Here is a 23,292-nt window from a genome sequence, read left to right on the forward strand (position 1 = left end):
GGAGGACCTGGCAGGCCAAGTGCAGAGAGCAAGATCTTTAGTACTTCTTTTACCAATCCACTGCTGAAGCACGTTTTCATTCAGATAAATTCGAACCCTGAGATACCAATATGGCAGTTCCCCATCTTGTTGAAAATTAAAGTCATTAGATTCTGCTTGCAGTGAAGCGAACAACCAGTTTTGGAGCATTTGGAGAAAGGCTTGTCGTGTAAGTGTTTCCTTCAAAGAAATAGGGACCATACACCATGTTTTGAGAGACAGCACAGAAGATGTTTACTTTTGGAGAATCTCTTTGATGATCAATTGTTTAGGTGGATGATTTGTTCCCCAAATGCGAACATCATGCCATACAAGTGGAATGTCGCTTCATCACTAAAAACTATGCGTGAAAAGAGGGTCTCATCATCTACCATCTCAAGCATTGACTCATAGAATTTCTTCTTCCTGCTTTCGACGGCGGTGGACGTGTTTCCTCCTTGCTCCCGCTGCTGCTATCTTCGTCAGTCTAGTCTGTCTGCTTTTTTTGTATTTTTTACCTCTGTGGATCAAGTGTTGCTGGTCTCCCATACAAATGGATTTGATTAGTTGGTATCTCAGCGCAATTGAAAAGATTTTTTCATCAAGACACGGTACACCAGGAGATCAGTCTTGCCCAGATTTGACCTTTGCAGCTGGCTACGTGAGAGATTCATGAAATCACTGGAAGCCATCACTGGAAGATATCGAGGATATTCGGCTGTTTGGCGTAACGGTCGTGGCGTTCCTTCTGCTTGGCTTAGGAGGCGGCCTGCTCTACCGGAAAATTTCCAAGACGGCAGCTTTTAAGGAAATTAACAAATTGACCACGGATCAAACGGTGCGATTCAAGGCATTGGAGAACCGCATCGAGGCTCGGATTGAGAACTGGCTCCGTGGACTCACAGTTCAGTCCGGGGAAGGATGGGTGAAAAGTGGATGCAACCTGGCGCCAGGTAAGGGACCTGAGGTCGCACCTATGCCTTGAGGTGCGCGATTTTGACTGATGACCAACTGTATTTGGACATATTAAATTACTTATTCGGCTTAATTCGATTATAATTTTCCTTTCCCGAACTCCCTTGTCCCACCCCTCCCTTCTCCTGGAGAGGGCCGCACAGTTGGCCCTATCTCTTGCCCTTGATTCTCTTCCCAAGGCCGGTCGCATGGCCCTGCGACTATTATTTTGTCTACAGACACGTACAAATACTGATACACTTGTGCATACACACACACACACACACGCACACACACAGCCTCCCTCCCTCCCTCCCTCCCTCCAGTCCGCTACCTCCTTTTCTTACTATCACTGACAACCTCCAGCCATGACTGGTAGTTTTCCCTTTTTTCGTACAAAAAATTCCTGCACGTGACCTGTGCGTCGTGTCATATCTCTGCTATGTTGCATGATATATGTGTGTACTGTAACTTCTGTTAACTGCTCTGTAATTCCCGAAGAAGAGAGAGAAGTTGGCGACGCGGAACGTCTGCAGCGGCCCGTTGCTCACTCATCGAACACAATTTAGTTGTTATCTGTGAAAACTGGTGTCAATGACTAATAAAGATCCAACCTACCTACCTTCCTTCGAATTTCCTTGTCGATATTAGTAAGTGCTTGGACAAGGCTAAGATTATTTGGTTTCACGTGTAATCTTCTTTTTAACACATGCCAGACAGTGGTTTGAGAAATCGCAAACTCACGACTTGCTCTTCGTGTGAACTTACGCGAGCTCTGCTCGTATCCAGAATGAATCTTCTCCACTTGCTCTTCTTAAACGTGTGGCCTTCAAGGACTCGTTCCTTTACACAAGCATCCGGTGTCTCTGAACTGTCTAACCCACCGTCAGATGTTTGCACAATGGGGTGGATCAATACTAAATTCTGCTCTGATAGCACGTTGCACTGTCACAATGGCATTTGTTTTCGCAAACTTAAGCACACAAAACGCCTGCTGCTGAGGAGTCGCCATTTTGAGCGTAAATATACGAGTGATTTTCCGACCAAGACAAATTGAAATTGACACCCAATTAAATAAGGATAATTCCTGTATCAAATGACCGCTAATTCTGTCTATTTCAATCATTTTAAAATGAATAAATGCAAGATGATTTTGGCACATTCTTTTTGAATCACCCTGTATTTAAAGTGTTTATTTATAGGACTTGTAACTCATCACACTTTCAATCTCTTTGCAGTTTGCAGCAAGTCAACCACGATTAAATGGAAGACTTGGAGTTCAGTGTGGAGATCTGTGACCGCGATTGGAAATGCTTTTTGGAGGTGTGTGAGGAGTGTGACCTATGTCCTCCATTGCTTGCGACATTAGACGATTCTGGGTTAAGTGAGAGTGACCAAACAAATTCCACTTTGGAGGAAAGTGCCGTGAAATTTCAGTTTGTCAGACACTCCTCAGAAGCTGATTTCAAAAGCTTGGATGTAGAGACTCACCTAGGTGAACAAGTTACCAGTGGAATGGAAAGCATCTTGTTGGACAGCAAGGAAGATCCTCACCTGCAGTCGGCCTATATGTTCTTTGAAGGGATAACAAACCAACAAGTAAATGACCCTGCAGCCTGCAGCTCAAAGCTCAAGACTGACAGTTCAGCTCATTCTGGGCCATTTATCAAAGTCTCCAAAACCAAAACAAATGAAAAAACTCTTCATAAATCTGATGACTTACTCAACCGTCATAAGTTACATTGGGGAGTAGTAGGTAAAAAGTCCACAAGTACACCATATGTCTTGAAAAGGATGCGAAGGAAGAAAAAACGGCTCAGCGTGAAGTCAACCCAGGGTAGACATGAGACCAACACTGATGTGTTAGTCAAAACCATGGTCCGGTGTGGAAATCCCTGTCAATATAAGAGCAGATACCAAAGTAGACTTGAAGAACATAATAGTGATTTAATGCATCTCCAGTGCTTTAACAACCCAATTTTGGAAGACCAATTGAATCTGGAAGATAGTAGACCAAAAGATCAGGCATCCACTGAGAAAGCAGAATGGGATGATGATGGTGGTGATGAGGATGATGATGATGATGATATGGATGATTGCCAAGGTGACACTCTATCTGCTGCTAAGTCTATCCTGGCTGTAGAGGCTTTACATTCTACTAGAGACAAACACACAGGGAGTCAAAGACAGGCTAAGCCCCAACAACAACTAGAGACAGAGATTCACAATATGGACCAAAATAGCTATGACTCTATTCTCATATCTCATGCGCAGAAGTCGACCTTTCCAAACACGGAACTCCAGATGTGTGAAACTACTCTGCCACCAATGGACGAGATCTTTGAAAACACAGGGTCAGTAGCGTCACGATCAAATGAAAATATTGCAAGTTCATGTTCATCTTCGAGTCCTACAAATGAAGTTAATAGATCTGGCTCAACCATGCCAAAACCTGAGGAAGGAGATCATGACACAGGACAGTTAATAAGGGATTTAAAAGCTGGACATGAACGTGTCATCTCAACATCATGTGAGCCTGATAATGTGTTGGATTCACAACATCCAGTGTCCATCATGTCTTCTTTTTGGAAGGAGATGGAGAAGCTGACAATAAATGACATTATAGGTCTAAGAAGGTCAAATGAGGAGATGGCCCAGAACAGTTGTTTCGCTCAATCCGCTGAGAACAAGCCACTTCCAACTGGTGAGGACTGTGGACATTTTCAGTCTTTTGTGTTAGATCCTGATTGCACTTCTTTAAAATGTGAATTATTGTTGGAGAATGTTGAGAATGAGAATGACCCTGTTGATTTGCATCCAAGGAAGGAGACGACTATATCGTTCAATGATTCTACAATACATGGAAGTCCACCAAAGGGCCTTCGAAAGATATCAAAAAACATAAGTGTACAAAACCTGCGAGCTCTGGATTCTGTAGAACCCAACAGACATGCAAAGCAATGCCAATTTGTACAAACCTCAGAATTGGAAAACAGTTTACCATCAAAGCACTGCAACACTTTCACAATCCCCATCCAATCACCGACAGATGATATCAACTTCAACATAGATGGAAATTCAGTCCCAGAAACGTATGATTATTTCTTTGCACAGTTTGACATCGAAAATTTCTTCTACCCTTTCGTGACAAAAGAGGAGCATACAAAGTTGCTTCAAGTTGTACCTGGCCAGAGAAATCTGTATTTGCCAGAAACCTATGACTACTTTTTTGCATCCTCTTCTGATGATTCTGCAGAGGAGGAAGAGGAGTATAAAAGCAGCCCAATGAGGGTGGTAAGCAGGCGCACCCAAAAATCAACTGCCACTAAAACCTTTACTGACAATTATGAGAATTTCTTTTGTGACAGCGACATGCGACAAAATTTCTTTTGGACAGCAACATTCTCCTTCAGGAATGTTCGCCTCACTAGAGGTGCAGTCAGGAACAGGAGGTCAAGCCCATCAACATTGGTACACACGAGGAAAAATGCACAATTTCTCTGTGATTTGGAACGTATGGACCATACAGATCTGATCATGAAACAAAAGGAAAGCAAGACCAACAGAAGCATATTGGAACAACCACTGGGATATGCAGACATACAAAGAGCTGTTCCAGATCCCAGTAAGTTCACCAAGAGTTAATTTGCATTTTGGATTAACAATAGTAGAGCTGCAGCTATCGATTATTTAAGTAATAGATTAATGGGTTTACGCATAGCCCCCCCTCCCGGTGGCCGAAAATGTCATCGCATATAATTGACTTTCCTATATATGAACTTATAATTAAGACTTTGCCGGTAAAATATTGTCTAAAAAAGTTGTAATGCAATAAAACAAACAAAAATGAATGAAATAAACATTTTTTTTTTTTTTTTTTAATGAGTCAAAATTATTTTTCGAACACATCATGTGACTAGCACCTTAGAGACGGCCATTTGCTTTGCTTAGCCAAAACCACCTGAGGACAGATTCTGACTTGAATATTCAGTCAAAAATGATGCGGCGTCCACTTCTCCACTAGGTAAGACAGAAAAACGCGCGCCATCACACACACACACAGCTGGGATGCCAGTATGTACGAGCATTGGCTTAGGTACTATCCGAGCATATATCTTGCAGGTTAACTTTATTGCTGGCACTGCGTTTTGGGGTCATCAACACGTTTTGCTCCCCCGCCACAAAATTCAAACTCCGCCCATGGATTTGTTAGCTTGAACAATCAAGGATCTTAGCAACATGTAATATGTAATACGTTGCAGAATACATTTTTGAAGATGTAAAACAAAGGTTTGCTCAGATTGCATATTCAAAAGAGCATTAAATGCGAATACAGAATAAAATTTCTGAGTTTTTTTGTTTTTCAAACTATGCAGATTTGCACTTTCATTTAAAAAAAAAAAAAAAAAAAAAAAAAAAGCAATTCATGCAACGCCATGAATCCAGACCATACACATATATTTTGGACATGCATCAATATTCAACCATTCTGTGAGAAGGTTCACTCAGCTCCCTGTGATATGTTGGGATACATGATTCCCAAATCCTGCCGGGTATTTTATTTGGGACTTTTCGAGGATGTCATACCTAAAGAGGACCAGTACCTTTGAAAATACTCCTTGTGGCTGTGAAAAGGGCCATAACTAAGAACTTTTAAGAACTGAATCTCCAACGTATGAACAATGGCTTTTAATAGTGGACGAAATACTTGAGATGGATCAGCTAACATTTAGGCTAAATAAGAGTATTTGTTTTGGAAAAACTGGGGGAGGTGGCTGAGTTGCAGGGAAAAAGGTGTATAATATGGAACTCTGACTCATCATGGTAGAGGGGAACATAGGCTCGTTTGGTGCTCACTATAATTTTCCTTTATGTTCGGTGCTCATGTTTGCTCTGTTGTGGGGAGTGTCGTGTTTGTGTTTTGTGTGAAAAAAATTATAAGAAATTACAAAAAAAGAGCAATAAATGCTTTAAAAAACAAATTACAATACCTGAGCTTAGCTTCACTCAATGTAAAATACATGAGGAGCTATGTATATCCAAAGAACAATTGGCTTACTTGCAAAGCAGATGTCCGCTAGCTTAAATGTTATAAAATGCTAACGCTTCATTTGCAATGCTCTTAACAAAGCGTTCAAACACATATTCCAACAAAAAACTGCTAAATATGCTTCTAAACCTAAATTACAAATGCATAAACGAGCACAACCCTATGTCGGTCCTAACAGGAGTAGCTGGATCTAGCCATGTTAGTTATGTCATTTGTTCATGTTATCATGTTCACCCTATTCAATAAAAATGCAAACCCTTTCCAAACAAACCATTCCAATGCTACTCTAATTAAATGAATCCTCGAAGCAGCAAAATTTGATTCTAAGCTTTTTTCTAACCGAATTACTTGAGTTCATCGATTAATTGTTGCAACACTAAAAAATACTTTGTCAGTCTTGTTCCATTAACATTACAGTGGTATCTCTACTTACGATTGTCTGTGAATACAGAATTTTCAGGTCAAGACACGACTCAACGGGAACATTTTGCCTCTTGTTACGAAAGAAATTTCAGGATACGAAAGGGAAAAATACAGTATGGCTGTACTCGCAGTTCCCAGTTGACTGAATGCGACATACTTAGAGATGCTCTGCCATTGGCTATTGCCTCGCATTCCTGGCAGGCAAGACAGACCTCTACTGTATGTGTATGTGTGTATCTAAGCGTCATCTTCATTCACCCCTCGTGTTCAGACAGCTTTACATGAGTGTATTTTATTCTTTATTCTATTCTTGGTTTTTTACATTATGCACAATGCTGAATTTATGTTTATTGTGCAATAATCTGATTGTAACATGGGTTAATTGCATGTTTTGATGCATTTTTATGCATTATAAAAGACTTGTCTCAATTTTGGGGGGCTTGGAATGAATTAGGGCATTTACAGTTGTATGAAAAAGTATCTGAACTATTTGGAATCCCTCACATTTCTGCATAAAATCACCATCAAATGTGATCTGATCTTTGTCAAAATCACACAAATGAAAATACAGTGTCTGCTTTAACTAAAACCACCCAAACATTAATAGGTTTTAATATTTTAATGAGGATAGTATGCAAACAATGATAGAAAGGGGAAAATAAGTAAGTGAACCATCAAATTTAATATTATGTGGCCCCCCGTTTGGCAGCAATAACATTTTGTTTGGGACCAGGCTATTAAGGTTTTCAGTGGTTTAAAGCTGACTGTCTCTAAATGTCTGGATGTTCATCAATCGACAGTCAGAGGAGTTGTGTACAAATGGAGAGAGTTTGGCACTGTTGCTTCTCTCCCAAGGAGTGGCCGTCCACCAAAGATGACTCTAAGGGTTCAGCGCAGAATATTCAGAGAGGTAAAAAAGAACCCTAGAGTGTCTGCTAAAGACTTGCAGAAATCACTGGCATGGTCCAATATCTCTATGCACACATCATCTAGATGAAAAACAATGGTCAAGCATGGTGTTCATGGGAGGACTCCACACAGGAAGCCACGGCTGTTTAAAAAAAAAAAAAAAAAAAACATTTTTGCTCCTTTAATGTTCGCAAAAAAGCACGAGGACACTCCACAGACGTTTTGGCAAAATATTTTTGGTCTGATGAAACCAACGTTGAATTGTTTAGGAGTAACACACAACGTCATGTGTGGAGGAAAAGTGGAACAGCTCACCAACATCAACACCTCATCCTCACAATGAAGCATGGTGAAGGAAGCATCATGATTTGGGGCTGTTTTGCTGCCTGAGGGCCTGGACAAGGATGTTTTGCAGGAAAACCTGATGCCGTCTGTCAGACAATTGAGGCTAAAAAGAGGATGTATGCTTCAACAAGACATGGATTTAAAACACAGAAGTAAATCAACTTCAGAATGGTTTCAGAAGAACAAAATACACGTTCTGGAGTGGCCAAGTAAAAGTCCAGACTAGAATCCCATTGAGATGCTGTGGCATAACCAAAAGACAGCGACTCATGCCAGACATCCCAGGAATCTGACTGAACTACAGCAGTTTTGTAGAGAAGAGGGGGCCAAGATTAGTCTGATTGACGTGTCACACTGATCTGCAGCTACGGGAAGCGTTTGGTTAAAGTTTTTGCTGCCAAACGAGGGGCCACAAAATATTAAATGTGATGGTTCACTTACTTATTTTTCACCCTTCTATCATTGTTTGCATACTATCCTAATTGAAATATGAAAACCTATTAATGTTTGGGCTGTTTTAGTTTAAGCAGACACTGTTTTTTCATCTGTGTGATTTTGACAAAGATCAGATGACATTTCATGGTGATTTTCTGCAGAAATGTGAGAAATTCTAAAAGCTTCAGATACTTTTTCATTCCACTGTACATGGAAAATGTGTCTCTACCGACATAATTTTAAAGTTACGAAACTACTTCCAGTACTAATTAATTTCGTGAGCAGAGGTAAAACTGTATTTTGTCACTTGAATAAATCAGTCCTTTAAAAAAAACATCCTTTCGAGTGACCTGTATCAGCGGGTGGCAGTGTAAGTATTTAGTTTAAGCAGGTGGTCACCTACTGTATCATCAACTGTTTGCCAGGGAGGATTGCATTGCAGTTATTTCTGCAAACCATGTAGGAGAGACACAGATTTAACCGGGTCATCGTGTGACATGACAGGAAGTGCCAACATATTAAGGGCCTCCAATACTCAGCTGTTGATGTACGAATGCCAGTGACAATGTGTGCTCGCCAGCCTCAAATGTATAAAACTTTATTACTTTGTTTACAGGGACAGATGTTTCCCTGCTGCCACTCAGACAATCTGATATGTGTCTTGTCTGTATTGCATTTGCCTCCTGGGTGCTGAAGACAGCAAATCCTCAAACTGGAGAAATGTGGAAGGCGGGTATGTATGGTAGCACATATGATAGGTGACAAACGTAGCCAATTCTGGAAAATAAACAAGTTTAAATTCGTCCAAATCACTTCTAATTTTGCAAGAACCTGTATTACATTGATTTGTGACTTGCATGTTTGCATGCTATATGAAACATTTCTACAAACCTTCTGGGGAAAATTGCTGGAAGCATTATTTCAGTTCTGGTCATTTGTCTTTTCCCACAGTGCTACTGGCCAATGTAAGTGCTCTGTCAGCCATTCGATACCTACGGAAGTACATCAAAGTGGAGGTGTCAGCTGGTCAGAGGAAAGAGCATTTTAACACAATCAGTGGTGGTACTTGATGTCACTTCAAGTAATTACCGTATTGGCCTGAATATAAGACGGCCCTGATTATAAGACGACCCCCTGTTTTTCAAGACTCAAGTTTGAAAAAAGACCTTTGAACACCAAATTAATTTATATACAGAAAATAATTACAGTACATCCGAAACAAATGATTATAACAATATATTTGAGAGAAAAAGCATGTTATTTTGCCTCATTCAAATCTTAATATCTGAACATTTAAATATGTAAACTAAAGTGCAATCACATTCGTAAATGAATGGTTTTTGAAATGTAAATAAACCAATCTATTGTGATAAAACAAAATTGCAACAACTGCATTAACCATCAAAGTGAAGTCTAACTGTAACTGTAGTCTTAAAACAAATCTGAATGAGGAAAAACATTGCAATAAAATAATGTAAACTGGTTAAACTAAAAAGAGTAGCAGAGATCCCTCATGACAGAACATCGCTTCAATGATATCTGGCGCCATCTAGCGTCGTAAATGGGGAGAATAGCTGAGATGTCATGACAGAACATCGCTTCAATGATATCTGGCGCCATCTAGCGTCGTGAATGGGTATAATGTCTAGACCGCGAATATAAGACGACCCCCTCTTTTTCAGTGTTATTTCAATGCAAAAAACACCATCTTATATTCGGGCCAATACGGTAATCCTTCCCTTATTGACTTTTAGCAAACATACACGCTCCATTTTAATGTTAAAGTATGACAAGCTTTCACCATGACACCAACATCCACGGTCTGCATGACCAGGAGCAATACCTAAATGTGGGGAAAAGTAGCGAGTAGCAGACAGATGCTTTTGAACCTCACTTTCAGCATACAAATTAACCAAATAACGAAGTTGATTTGTCTGAAGTTCTACTAGACCGAATTGCGTTCATTTTATCTGCAGTTCGTTATGTTCAATCATGTTTAGTTGACAAATAATGTAAATATATTATGTTATGTATGTATTATGTATGTTATGTTTAATGTTCTGGGAACCTAAGTCCATACACAATTAATAATCCGTTAAATAAACAATTATCAATAACGCATGCACACTATGCATAGATGACAGAATTGATGTAATGCATAGCAAAAGGTTAATTCATGTAATTAATAAATGCCAATTTGCACAAATGTAAATGGAAACATTTTTTACCACTCATTTTGCGTTGAGTCACCTTGAGTTGAGTCATGTTAAGTTTGTACCCTTGTGTGTCTGGTCATTGTAATTATCCATTGATTTCCCCTGTTGTGGCCTGCTTCTTGTGTGTTGACCAATCCGCTGCCTCTTGTGTCACCCACCTGTGCCTCGTTGTCTTGTTACCCCTTGTCTGTATTTAAGATCCTGATGTGCTGTCTTTTCTTGTTGCATCATTCTGTTCTCATCTCATGTCTGCATCAATGCTCCATTTGTTCTAGTATCCTGATTTCACTTCCACCCTGCCTTGCCTCCCCGTGTTTTCCCTGCGTTTGGGTCCACCTTGCCTCCCTCCACGTCGTGACACATTTAGATATTTGGCAAAAAAACAAAACAAAACAAAAAACCCACTTATTTCATTTTTACCTTTGTGGAAACATATGCCAGGATATATCATTTTGAACTTTGAATATATTGTCTTTGTAGCATATTCAATTAAACAGATTGAAAATCATTGTATCCTGCTTTTCATTTTTACAATACATTTCAGCTTCATTTGAAATGGAGTTTATACAAAATTACCATAAAACCACAAAAATATAATTTCTTTGCTATGTGTTTATTATATCGTACATACTTTGTTGGGTTACTTTGTATTGATTTATTTACTATTCAGTGTTTACTTATGTTTCAGTTTGTCACTAAAGCATAATTGCCGTTTAGTTTCGTTTAGATAGTTGTAGTATATTATTTGACCACTAGATGGCATAACTATAGCGTGAGCATCTGGCAACCAAACGCTACAGTGATTTCAAATACTGTATCACTGAATTGTAATGAACTCTTTATCAGTATTATCAAATATTAAAAGGTACACGGTATTAAGAAACACGCTCCAAAAAAATTTAAAAAATAAAAATGTAAAAAGTAAATAGCGGTACAATTTATATACAGTACAGGCCAAAAGTATAAAAAACTAAAAAATATATTCACTCGCATATTTTAAACTTTTAAACAAATTACGTCATAATGAAAAAAATGGTGAATGTAAAGAAGTCACGGATATCTACCTCATAACTATCGCTTAATTGTATTTTTTTTTTTTTTTTCTGGTTACTGTCGAATTTTCCCCGATATTTTAGATGATAAATAATCGGTCCAAACAAAGAAAAATTGGGGGGAAAAAAGGGTTTAAAAGAGTAAATATATGAAAAACAAAATCTCGACCCCTCCTGGATGTCTGCGATTTCTGCCTCGCGACCCCTTTCACCCATAAAATCCCCCAAAAATCCAGCTGTGGCCATTCACAGCTGTGTCTTGACACTCGGTGGTACATGCTACATGGAGTTTTTGGATCGAAACAAGGTAAGTACGCGATAATATCTCGTTAAAGTCATGGCGTCTGTAATTCTGCTCTCGCGCGCTGTCACCTCCAGATAGAGTTTTGCCGTTTAAAAAAAAAAAAAAAAAAAAAATTTTAAATGCCCTCCTGTTCAAAATGTTTCATCCCCCAGAAAATTGAGATTTTAGGCTTTCCAATGCTGTATCACACATGCATATCGGCCAATTTTGAAATGTGGCCAAATTGGGGGTCTCCCACTTTCCGCCATATACTAAATACATGTGTTTAGTTATATCACCTTTTTTTGCTAAGTACATAATTCCACACGTGTTCATTCATAATTTTACTACCTTGAGTGAGAATTTACAATGTAAATAGTCATGAAAATAAAGAAACCGCACAAATGAGAAGGCGTGTCCACAACTTTTGGTCTACGCTACATATATATTTTATTCTTTTTGTTGGCAAATTTTTGTTAAAGCTCGTATCTTGGTTATCATTAGATTGGCCTTTGCTCAATGGACACCTGCACAATGTCCTTTCATACGTTTCATATAATTAGAAGACACAACAAATATTTGGCTTGATTCCCAAGTTTATTTTTTTGAAAATATAAATAAAACCATCAAACAGATAAAATATGAATAAAGATGTCACAGTTGTACCAAAACAAAGCCATAATATTACTCCCTGACAGCCAACTAAAGCTTCTTTTTTTTTTCAGCAATTCATATATTATATATAATAAAATGTACGGCATTTACAAAGTATATACAACAGGGTTCATTTAAAAATCCCTCGTGGAATGCGTTTTTGTTTTTCTGAATCAAGCAAAAAAGAGTCATTGGTTGAAAAAGAAATTATAAACTAAAAACCTAATGGGGTACTATACATTACAGTCAAACAGGTGAAATCTTATTTTGACTTTCACATTCTTTAGTGTTTTTCAAAATGTTATTTTTCTTCAAATGCCCATCACCACTGAGTCCTAATGCGTCTAACTCTACTGTACACTTAGTGGACAAAACAGTCCGCTAGTTGGCTTTTATGATCCAGCTGATAGAGATCCGATGTTTGCACACGCCCGGACAAGAGCCGGCCAGTGATTTTGTTTTATGACCATCTTTGCTCAGTTGCCATAGCACCAAGGCCTCTGGCCCCGCTGTCTAATCCCGTCCAGTGTGTCGAAATTCCAGACGTTAGCTGAATCATTCCAGGATGGCGATCATACTCCCAAATGTTGTCATAGTCTATTTCCTGGTCATCTGGTTCTGTGGGTTGGTGGTATGAATGAAGATCTGTCAAAGGGGGGAAAAGGCTTTTATAGATTATTCGGACATGAAATATGGACACAAATTACCCTTTCAACTGAAATGGGATTGACAAGTGTTTTCATAATGGAAACACGTCACTTTTTTCTTCCCCTCCAACTCAATTGCATCATAGTACATGCAGCCACTTGCTTCAAGTATCTGCTTATTGCAAAGTATCCACCACAGACAAAAACAGTAACAAGTTTGTCATTACTAGATATGAGAGCACTTTATGCCTAATAATGAATCCCGGTGTAAATTAAACTTTGTGGAACTATGGTATGCACAGTTATAGTGTACAACAGTATATAACTACCCATTGGGCGAGAGACTGGGCATACCTTGAATTTGTCACTAGCTAATGGAAACGCACTTAGATAAACAAAAATTCGCACTCATGTAGTTTTAACTCTGTGATTTTAATATACGTCACCACAAATCTAGAGTTGCCAAAATAAATCGATTGCCAACATTTAATTCATCAAACGAATTGATGACTATTTTTACAACTGATTACCGTAATTTTCTGACTATAAGCCGCTACTTTTTCCCTTTTTTTAATCCTGCAGCTTATAACCCAGTGCGACTTATTTGTTGATTTATTGGGTTAATGGGTAACACTTTACTTGACAGCGGTGTCATAAGACTGCCATACGACCATCATAATTTACGACATGACACTATAACGGGCATTAATGAATGCATATGACAGATGTCATTAAGTGTCATGCGGCAAATAATGTCACTCGCTCCATTTATGTCCAGCTCGGCTGTTTTACATCCATTCAAAAGTGAGATAATTTGCCAGGTGACACAAAACGATATGTCATTTATTAATGCTCATGGCAGTGTCATGTCAAAAATATAATGGTTTTCTGACAGTCTTATGGCGCAACTGTCAAATAAAGTGTTACCAAATACAATAACTAGTAATTAATTATTTTGATTGTTATTTACATCTGTAGCGCTGCAATGCATCCTAGGAGGCATGTTGGACGACAACAGTGTTAATAGCAGGTGGCAGCACAGGTTGACTGTGTCCCTCAAGAGAGCAGCGATGGTCAAATGAAGCTTCTTGAAGCAATGAAGCTTTACAGCCAGTTGTTTAAAAGCTTCATGATGGTTCATTTGGTCTTATGAAAGTCTTATGATGCCGCTGCCAAATAAAGTGTTACCCATCAACCCAATAAATCAACAAAAAGGTCGCACTGGGCTATAAGCTGCAGGATTCAAAAAAGGGAAAAAAGTAGCGGCTTATAGTCCGGTTAATATATTTTGGGTTAAATATCCCATAACACAATGAGGGCAGCTGCGGTTTATAGTTCAGTGTGGCTTATCTATGAAGATTTTTGTGTCAAATTTGGTGGGTGGCGGCTTATGTCAGGTGCGCCTTATAGTCCGAAAATTACGGTCATTGTTCAGCACCATTGTTTACATTTAAATTGTCCTAATCCTCTCATTGTAGCTTCTGCCATTGAATTTTGTTCAGACTGATGATCTTGTCTTTAATCAAAGCATTTGCAAACATTTGCTTTCACTTTGAAAAACAATGATAAATATTTCTGCCTATACTATTCTGACATGTTAACAGACCAAACCAGTAAATGAATCATATTCAATTTACATAATAAATACCATAATCAACTCATGTATTACAAAATGAACCGTTCGTTATTCGAAGCTGCAATATGAATGAACTCCAACTGATATGAAGCTAAACCTCGAAATGTTTCTCAAACTTGTAGCGCTTGTCAAATGCTAGCCAACACACTCACTCAGAAAAAAGCAAAAAGTTCGCATTTCGGCCGCCAGCCACTGAATTTTCAGTGCATCCCCACAAAACACATTTTTCTCAATTTCTTTTTTAATGAATTGCGATTCTAAAAGATGCTCAATAGTGTCACAGAGTCCCTCAAATGATTAAATTTTGAAGCTTAGAAAACAATTATGGTCAAACCTTTGCCCATAGTGTCATGAGCCTTTCTAAAGACAACTGTCTCCTTATGCTTATGACAGCATTCCAACAGTTCTTACCTGGTGAGAAATCATACATCTGAGTCGGATTGATGCCACAGGTAGACCGTGCCTGTCAACAGAAGTCAAAGTCACATCCTCTTGTCAACAACAACCATTCTGTGACATGCGGAAACTGACAATATAAAACCTGCACAAGAAATGCATACATGTATCTGCTGTATTATTCAATGAACCGGCCTTGTACCACGGCATTCCAGAAACCGGAGTGCCCTGGGAGATGAGCGGCAATGTCATTCTCACCTGATCTTGGCCTTTTGAGGGTGCATTTAGCAGCTTCAGCCTGGACACGGCCTCAGCTCTCTGTTCCGCTTGATTCTGGGGGCTCCCTAAAGCATGCCCCTGTAAGTTGTTTGGGACCAGGCTTCTTCGGCTGTTTCGGCCCATTGGCGGGGTGCAGAGCTTGAAGGAAGTGTGTGGGACCCTAGAATTTTGCTGGTAGTGGTACAGATGACTGGGCTCTTGCCAGCTCTTCTGTTTTGGAAGAAAGAGACAATTTGGGGATGGTTCAACAGTATGAAAATGACTGGTCAAATATGGACTACAGTAATTCCGATTTTTGGGGGGCGGGGTTTTATACAACAACAAGGCTCATTCTAATGGATTAGAAAGACTGACGAATCCATTTCTCAATTTAGCTGTGTGAACCTGTGTTGGTGTAAAATAACCCAAAGTATTCAGTATCACTGACCCACTTACCACTGGCCTGGCTTCATCCAAGACGAACATTTCAGGGCTGCAGGGTTCATCGTAGAGGGGTGACAAGGGCTGGCGGGGAGCGCACATGTCTGAATGTCGTTGCGGGGTGCTCAAGGAATAACCGTGGGATGATTGAGATGTGTTCCAACTATTGGACTGACAACAACAGATCACAAATTTTAGGCTTTAGCAGTCAATTAATACGCAGCAACTTTGGTGTTTCAACAAATCTACAGTGTATCACAAAAGTGAGTGCACCCTAAGTATATCTTTTCATGGGACAACACTGACAAAAAAATGACACTTTGACACAATGAAAAGTAGTCTATGTGCAGCTTATATAACAGTTAATTTATTTTCCCCTCTAACTAACTCCAAATATAGCCATTAATATCCAAACGCCTGGCAGCAAAAGTGAGTACACCGCATGGGAACTACGTACATCCCTAAATGTCCAAATTGAGTACTGCTTGTCATTTTCCCTCCAAAATGTCATGTGATTCGTTACAGGAGTGCTGTCAGCATTGCTGCAGAGATTGAAGAGTTGGCGGGTCAGCCTGTTGGGGGGTCAGCCTGTTACTGCTCAGACCATACGCCGTACTCTACATCAAATTGGTGTGCATGGCTGTCACCTCAGGAGGAAGCCTCTTCTGTAGACGGTACACAAGAAAGCCCGCAAACTGTTTGCTGAAGACATGTCAACAAAGCACATGGATTACTGGAACCATGTCCTATGGTCTGATGAGACGAAGATTAATTTGTTTGGTTCCGATGGTCTCAAGCATGTGTGGCGGCGACCAGGTGAGGAATACAAAGATAAGTGTGTCAAGCCTACAGTCAAGCATGGTGGTGGGAATGACACCCCCCTTCAATCTCTGCAGCAATGCTGACAGCTCTCTTGTAACGAGTCACATGACATTTTGGAGGGAAAATGACAAGCAGTACTCAATTTGAACATTTAGGGATGTATGTTTTTTCATAGGGGTGTACTCACTTTTGTTGCCAGGGGTTCTGATATTAATGGCTATATTTTGAGTTATTTTGAGGGGAAAATAAATGAACTCTATTATATAAGCAGCACACAGACTACTTTTTATTGTGTCAAAGTGTCATTTTGTCAGTGTTGTCCCATTAAAAAATATACTTAAATATCTGCAGAAATGCGAGGGGTGTACTTACTTTCGTGATACACTCTATTATCTAATCATTTTTGGGAGTTAATACTTATATTTTTTTATTAATTGGCTGCATTGATGGTAATGGACATCCAATCCATTTTGATAATCCAGTAATTGTTCAGAAATTGCTGACAAAAAAAAAAATTGTCTAAATCCTTTTGTTTTTTGTGTTTTTGGTTTTAGCCTGTAAATATTCAGTCGATTATACATTTTTAAAAATAATCAAACAAATTAAAAGAAAAAAAATTAAATATATTATGTATCTATTTATCATATTCATAGTTTTAATACTTTAAATAAAACGAAAAATGGAAGATTAAATACTGTTATTATTTTTCATCACTTATATACAGTGGTACCTCTACTTAGTAAATCAATTGGTTCTGGAAGTAGTTTCGTAACCTGAAAATTCTGTAAGTAGAGACGCGTTTCCCATGTAAATGCCCTAATCCGTTCCAAGTCCCCCCCTTTTATAATGCGTAAAAATGCATCAAAAAATGTAACAAATACAATTTACAATTAGATTATTGCACAATAAACATAAAATCAGAGTTGAGTATAATGTATAAAACCAAAAATAGAGTAAAGAATCAAAGTTAATACATTCATGTAAAGCTGTCGGAACATGAGGGGCAAATGAAGAGGACGCTGTGACACAGACGTACACATACAGTAGAGGTCCCTCTTAGTCAACTGGATGCCAGGAATGCTAGGCGATAGCCAATGGTAGAGCAGCTATAAGTATGTTACGTTCAATATAATCTGGGAACTCCGAGTACAGGCCATTCTGTATTATTGCCTTTCCTGTCCTGAAATTTATTTCGTAACAAGAGGCAATATTTTCCTGTTGAGGCGTGTCTAAACCTGAAAATTTTGTATGTAGAGATGTTCGTAAGTAGAGGTACCACTGTACTTATATTATCATTTTTGTATTTCTACATTATTACGTTATTAATTAGAAAAAAAAGAAGTATATTAATACTAATTGTTCATATAATAGAGTAATTTTTTTTTTTTGCTTTGGAAAACAGTGTTACATTGATATAGTTTAATAATATTCATAGTCCATTTTTGTCCACTGCACATTTCCAGCTAAAATGTTAAGCCCAGAGGAATAGAAAAGTAAATAACATGTACAAATGAGCAGACTAGTCTATTAATCACGAAAATAAGTAGTGATTAATTGACTAATAAGCCCTAACTACAATACAATATAGTATAAAGCACAGACAACAGGCTATATGTATCTAATATAGCCAGCAACATGATCATTTGCATGGCCACTTGTTGCTAGGTAAAAATCTTAGGACTCAATTGCATGTGCCAAAAAGTATTTTTGCACTTGCCAATCAGCCCCACCAAACTGCTTGAACATTTGACAAGAACTGGAGGTCACACAGAAATGTAAAAATTGCTTCGAAAACAGCAAGCTCTACAAGACAAATTTTCTGCATATTCAATCATGTCGCCTTGTATTTTTAATGAGCCATTAACAAAGAAGGACTCTTGAGTCCAAAGTATCAGTTTGATATTTTTTTTGTCCAAAGGCTATATATGTTTTCTACTGATTCATATATTGTCATGTCTTTACTTTGCCATTACTATACCAATATGCCACTTCATGACCTAGGTTCGCTTCGTGCGCACTCGGTATTTACAGTGGCATGTAAAATAAGCCAACAGCCTCAAGGGGAATACCGCACACGCTTATCAAGCTTAGATGCCAGGCTGATGTATTACCTTGACAAGCAGGCCTTTCTCAAAGCGATGTGGGCCACAATAAGGCGTGCTGTACAGCTGTGGCCCTCCTGAAGAAAAGCTCTCTCTAGACTGGAGGTAGGAACTGCGCTGGGGCGACGAGTAGCACAGTGGTAAAGGTCGTGGTTCACGCTCAGGCTTGGTGTGGGAAGAGAAGCTACTGGTCCTGCTTCCCAGACGGGTGTTGTCCGTTGAGGAGGGACGGCTGTACTGTAGACAAGAAGCGGGTCGATAGTCAGCAATGCCATTCTTGCATAATTGTGCTTACGTCATTTTAAAACTGTTATGACCGTAGATGTCTTAATTAGTCAGAGGCTGAGAAAGATCATGGATTAGAAGCAGAAAGATTTCACTGACTAAAGTTCTTCATTTTTATCGTGTGTGAAAGTGAGGTTACAAAGAAAATGTTTTCACCGCTGGTGAATAATCAGTTTCCACATTAATTGAAACTAACGCAAGAAATTCCAACCTAAAATTTTTGTTGTTGTTTTTTTCTTTTTGCATCACCCTTGAGGTATATACCTGAGCTTTTGTGGCAGAAACAGGAGTCTTGACCTTGCTTAATCATTTACTTGGAGAAGGGGACGTATGGGAGTTGCTGCTGTGCTCCAATATAACAGACAAGTGAGTTTGCTTTACTATAACTTTAACAATTTATGTGCTCGCTTCTCACAAATGCATCTAAAATAAATAAAATATCATGGGAAATTACCAAACTTAGTCAGTTCTCTCTGAAATTAAGCCTTGAGAGGATTGCATGGAGATTGACCATACAAGTCCTATTGGCTCCAAAAGTCATATATAACCAGAGATGTCAGAAGTGTCTCCCCTGACCTAAACCCCATTGAAATTTTTGGGCTACGTGTCAATAGGAGGGTGCAAGCAACCAGACAAAAAAATGAATGCCTATGTCCGAAAGGCATCTAGTAAAGCAAGCTAGGCTTCAATAGCGTACCGCACGAATGCTATTTTTAGACCGTGACGTCACCATCGTAGATCGGAAGAGGGTCAACACAGAAGTGCCCTCGCATACAACCCATGTTCATACTGCTTGTTTTCCGCCGGTAATCTTTCAAAAAAGAACATGCCGAGTAAACGCTGCTGCTGCTATGGAACTTGGGGAAACAACTTAGACATTACGACATATGAAGGATGTTTTCTTCATACATTTCCCGAAGCCAAAAAATGTGAACAATGGATCAACTTGTGCGGACATCCAAAAGACCAATGCCAGCAAGGTGAAGCCATTCACCTTCATATTCAGTAAACATTTTGTTGGGGGCCATGGTCCTACAGGTGACAATGCCGATCCATTCCATAGCTTGCCCCGAAAAGGTAAGCCATTTTGAAATTTTAACTTATTTTTAGCGTAGCGTTTTGCCATGCTGCTTCTGTCTGACAATGAATGACCTGAAAAAATTTTAGATGGTATCTTACTGCCACTGTTGTTACCTTTTCTGTTGTAAAAAAAAAAAAAACCTTTGTGGAAGTGTAAATAGGTTATGGAATTAAGATTTGTGATTAATGAAAAAATTTAAAGTGTTAGTTGGCTGTCACTGAGTAGCATTTGCCATCGCTACACAAAAATAGCAATGAAAATTACCCCCAAGAATGGTCATAGACGTAATACAACCAGAGGATATAATATATAAGAAAGACAGGGCATATGGTGGTAAAGGATAGCTTGTTGAAACAGGAGAATGTCATTGTCTATGGCGTAAGGCAATGCACACAAGATAAAGGTGTCGATAAAAAAGCTACCTCTGGATCAGGTCGGCTCTTTTTCCCATCTTTCTTAGCCCTCGATACTCAAGCCATCTCTTTAACTGAACATTTGTACATTCTCCCACATTTTTACCAGTGAATTTGGCACCAGGGACATCATTTTCGGACAGAATTGGTAGGTTTAGCTCAGTAAACATCTATTCATACACTATTTACATGCATTTAGCATGAGGGACAAACGCGAGCTTGACCCGCCGAGCAACAGTTGCTAACGTCACGAATATTAATGAGCAAAAGTGACGTTTTGCGTGCGGTACGCTATTACACCTCCACATTGCCACAAGTAAGAAATGAAAACACTTTACAAATACGTGGCTAGAGTCTGCATCTGTATATTGATGGCAACTTACGCAGAGAGGTTCCGAGTACCCTGGTGAAAGTGGGTTGTCTTCATGAGTGGGGAGCTCACGGTTGTAAGATCCACGTGCGCTCTGACTAAACTTAATGGACTCGGAGTAGCCTTGACTGTTTCCACTCCACCTGTCAAACTGTGGTGCCTGCATGCCAAACAAAATTCCACAAATTGTCATTGGATGAGCGTGTGACTACTCCAACAGAAGATTCACATCCTCCCTAAGACGTGTAATTGCTAGTTTCTTTTACTCGGCCTGGAGACTCACAAAACAGGTGTTGATAGCTAATCAGCAGCTGTGAACAACGTGATTGATTGGTGCCTATAAAATAAATAAATACATAAATAAAATGTAGGGCAGGTCTTACCTCTCTGTGCGTTGGCGTGTAGATGATGTCATAAACTGGGGGCGGTGGGCTGAGAACAGGTACATCAGCAGCTTTGAAATGCTGGATCCAGTCGCAGAACTCAGTCCTATCCAGACAGGTCACCACTATGGGGTTGATGAGCTTCCCTAGCAACAGAAACGGGGCAAAGGAGAGTGGAGGGGGACAAAGGGTGTCATTTGGTCCAGTCGTTCAGTGGAATTTGCCATGGTCAGATTGTCATTCATTGGGGATAAAACCAATTCATTCATGGAGGGTTGCACTTTGTGACGTTGGCACATTCCTGCACATGTCTAGTTAGCGTAAATTATGCATAACACTGTACACTAGGGAGGATAAAATATCAAGACAGTATTTCAACATTATGTATCATGATACAGTCTCTGTATCTGCACAGTTAATGACAAGTTGAACTTTTAGTATGTAAATCTCTGTATTTTTCTCCATTTCCTGTCAGGATAGCCATGTAGTAGACAGTAGTAAATTAAAGGGGAAGTTCAGAATTGTTTACATTAGGCTTAATCTTCGAGTTACCGGAGGTTTACCGTAATTTTCGGACTATAAGGCGCTACTTTTTTCCTTCATTTTGAACCCTGCGGCTTATAGTCAAGTACGGCTTATTTTTTTATTTATTTGAGTTAATAGGTAACCCATAATTTGATATCATGATTTCATATTTATGACATGACACCATCATGGGCATTATTGAATGCTTATGACAGATGTCATTAAGTGTCATCCAGCAACCTATGCCACTAACTCCATTTATCTCCAGCTTGGATCTTTTACATCCATTCAAAAGCGGGATAATTTGCCAAATAACACTAAATGACATCTGTTATAAGCATTCACTAATGCTCATGACAGTGTCATGTCATAATTAAGATTGTCTAATGACAGTCTTATGGCACCACTTTCAAATAAAGTGTTACCCAATACCATAACTAGCTATTATTGGGGGGGGCGGAACAGTAATTGAAGACATACTTGGCACAGAACATGAATTTTGATTGTTATTTACATCTGTAGCGCTGCAATGCATGCTTGGAGGCATGTTGGACAACAACAGTGTTGACAGCAGGTGGCAGCAGAGGTAGACTTTCTCCTACAAGGGAGCAGTGATGGCCAAATGAAGCCTCTTGAAGCAATGAAGCTTTGCAGCCAATTGGTTCAAGGCTTCATGGTGGTTCATTTGGTTTCATGACAGTTGTATGATGCCGCTGTCAAATAAAGTGTTACCGGTTGATATCTTTTGATGTAAATATCCCATAATACAGTAAGGACAGCCGCGGCTTATAGTCCAGTGCAGCTTATGTATGGACAAATGCCATTTTCATGCCAAATTTGGTGTGTGGCGGCTTATAGTGTGAAAATTATGGTAATTATTTCAACAAATTCTGTGCAGTTTATCAGTTATTTGTTAGTTTCAGGGCTCCGGAGTGGCTAAGCTAGCGCAAGTCAATGGTACCTGCTTAGCATGCCAATAAAAGAACGATATTAACAGATCTAACATAGTCAAATAAATTCAAAATACAGATCACTGTTCCAAATACCCATGTGGCCAAAACAATGTCATACCAAACTGCCCCCCCACCCGAGAAAAAAATCTGTGGTGAAAAAAAAAACAATGTGATATCACTTTGCCTTGCTTGCTTAGAGAGCCTGTTCCCTGCAGAGCTTCTGGATTACAAATCTTGCTGTTCATACTTATAACACTTAATACAAATAACGACAAACTGCACAGAATTCTTTTAAATCAACTCCGCCGACTAATTAAACTCCTGCTAATTTGAAGATCAGGCCATATGTCAAAAATTCTGAACTTCCCCTTTAATGCGTTTTGACGTTTTCTTTTTAACATTTGGCTGCTACAGTACATAGATGTGACATTGCACATATGCATTTATTCATTCATCTTCTGTATCCTCATGAAGGTCGTGGGGTTGCCGAAGCCTATCCAAGGTAACATCTGGGAGCAGGCAGTGTACACCCTGAGCTGGTTGCCTGCCAGTTGCAGGGATATTGCATATAGCATATCGTGATACATACCGTAATTTCCCGAATATAATGCGCACTTTTTTTCCCCAAAATCAACTTGTAA

At 39.2% G+C, this 23,292-nt stretch overlaps 1 protein-coding gene across 1 annotated transcript in view; it reads right to left on the reverse strand.

Moving 5' to 3' along the window:
* Positions 1 to 12,281: 12,281 nt before the first annotated feature.
* plekhn1 (pleckstrin homology domain containing, family N member 1) overlaps positions 12,282 to 23,292 on the reverse strand; it is a 28,275-nt gene continuing 17,264 nt past the window's right edge. The window contains exons 10-16 of the mRNA XM_057826830.1: positions 21,174 to 21,319; positions 20,804 to 20,950; positions 18,651 to 18,878; positions 15,733 to 15,888; positions 15,277 to 15,507; positions 15,034 to 15,085; positions 12,282 to 12,984 (exon numbers count right to left, since the gene is read on the reverse strand). Of these exons, the coding sequence (XP_057682813.1) occupies positions 12,800 to 12,984; positions 15,034 to 15,085; positions 15,277 to 15,507; positions 15,733 to 15,888; positions 18,651 to 18,878; positions 20,804 to 20,950; positions 21,174 to 21,319 (1,145 nt within the window). The 3' untranslated portion in view covers positions 12,282 to 12,799. The remainder of the gene's footprint in view (positions 12,985 to 15,033; positions 15,086 to 15,276; positions 15,508 to 15,732; positions 15,889 to 18,650; positions 18,879 to 20,803; positions 20,951 to 21,173; positions 21,320 to 23,292) is intronic.

The sequence above is a fragment of the Corythoichthys intestinalis genome, chromosome 2 (assembly GCF_030265065.1).
Source record: "Corythoichthys intestinalis isolate RoL2023-P3 chromosome 2, ASM3026506v1, whole genome shotgun sequence".
NCBI lineage: Eukaryota > Metazoa > Chordata > Actinopteri > Syngnathiformes > Syngnathidae > Corythoichthys > Corythoichthys intestinalis.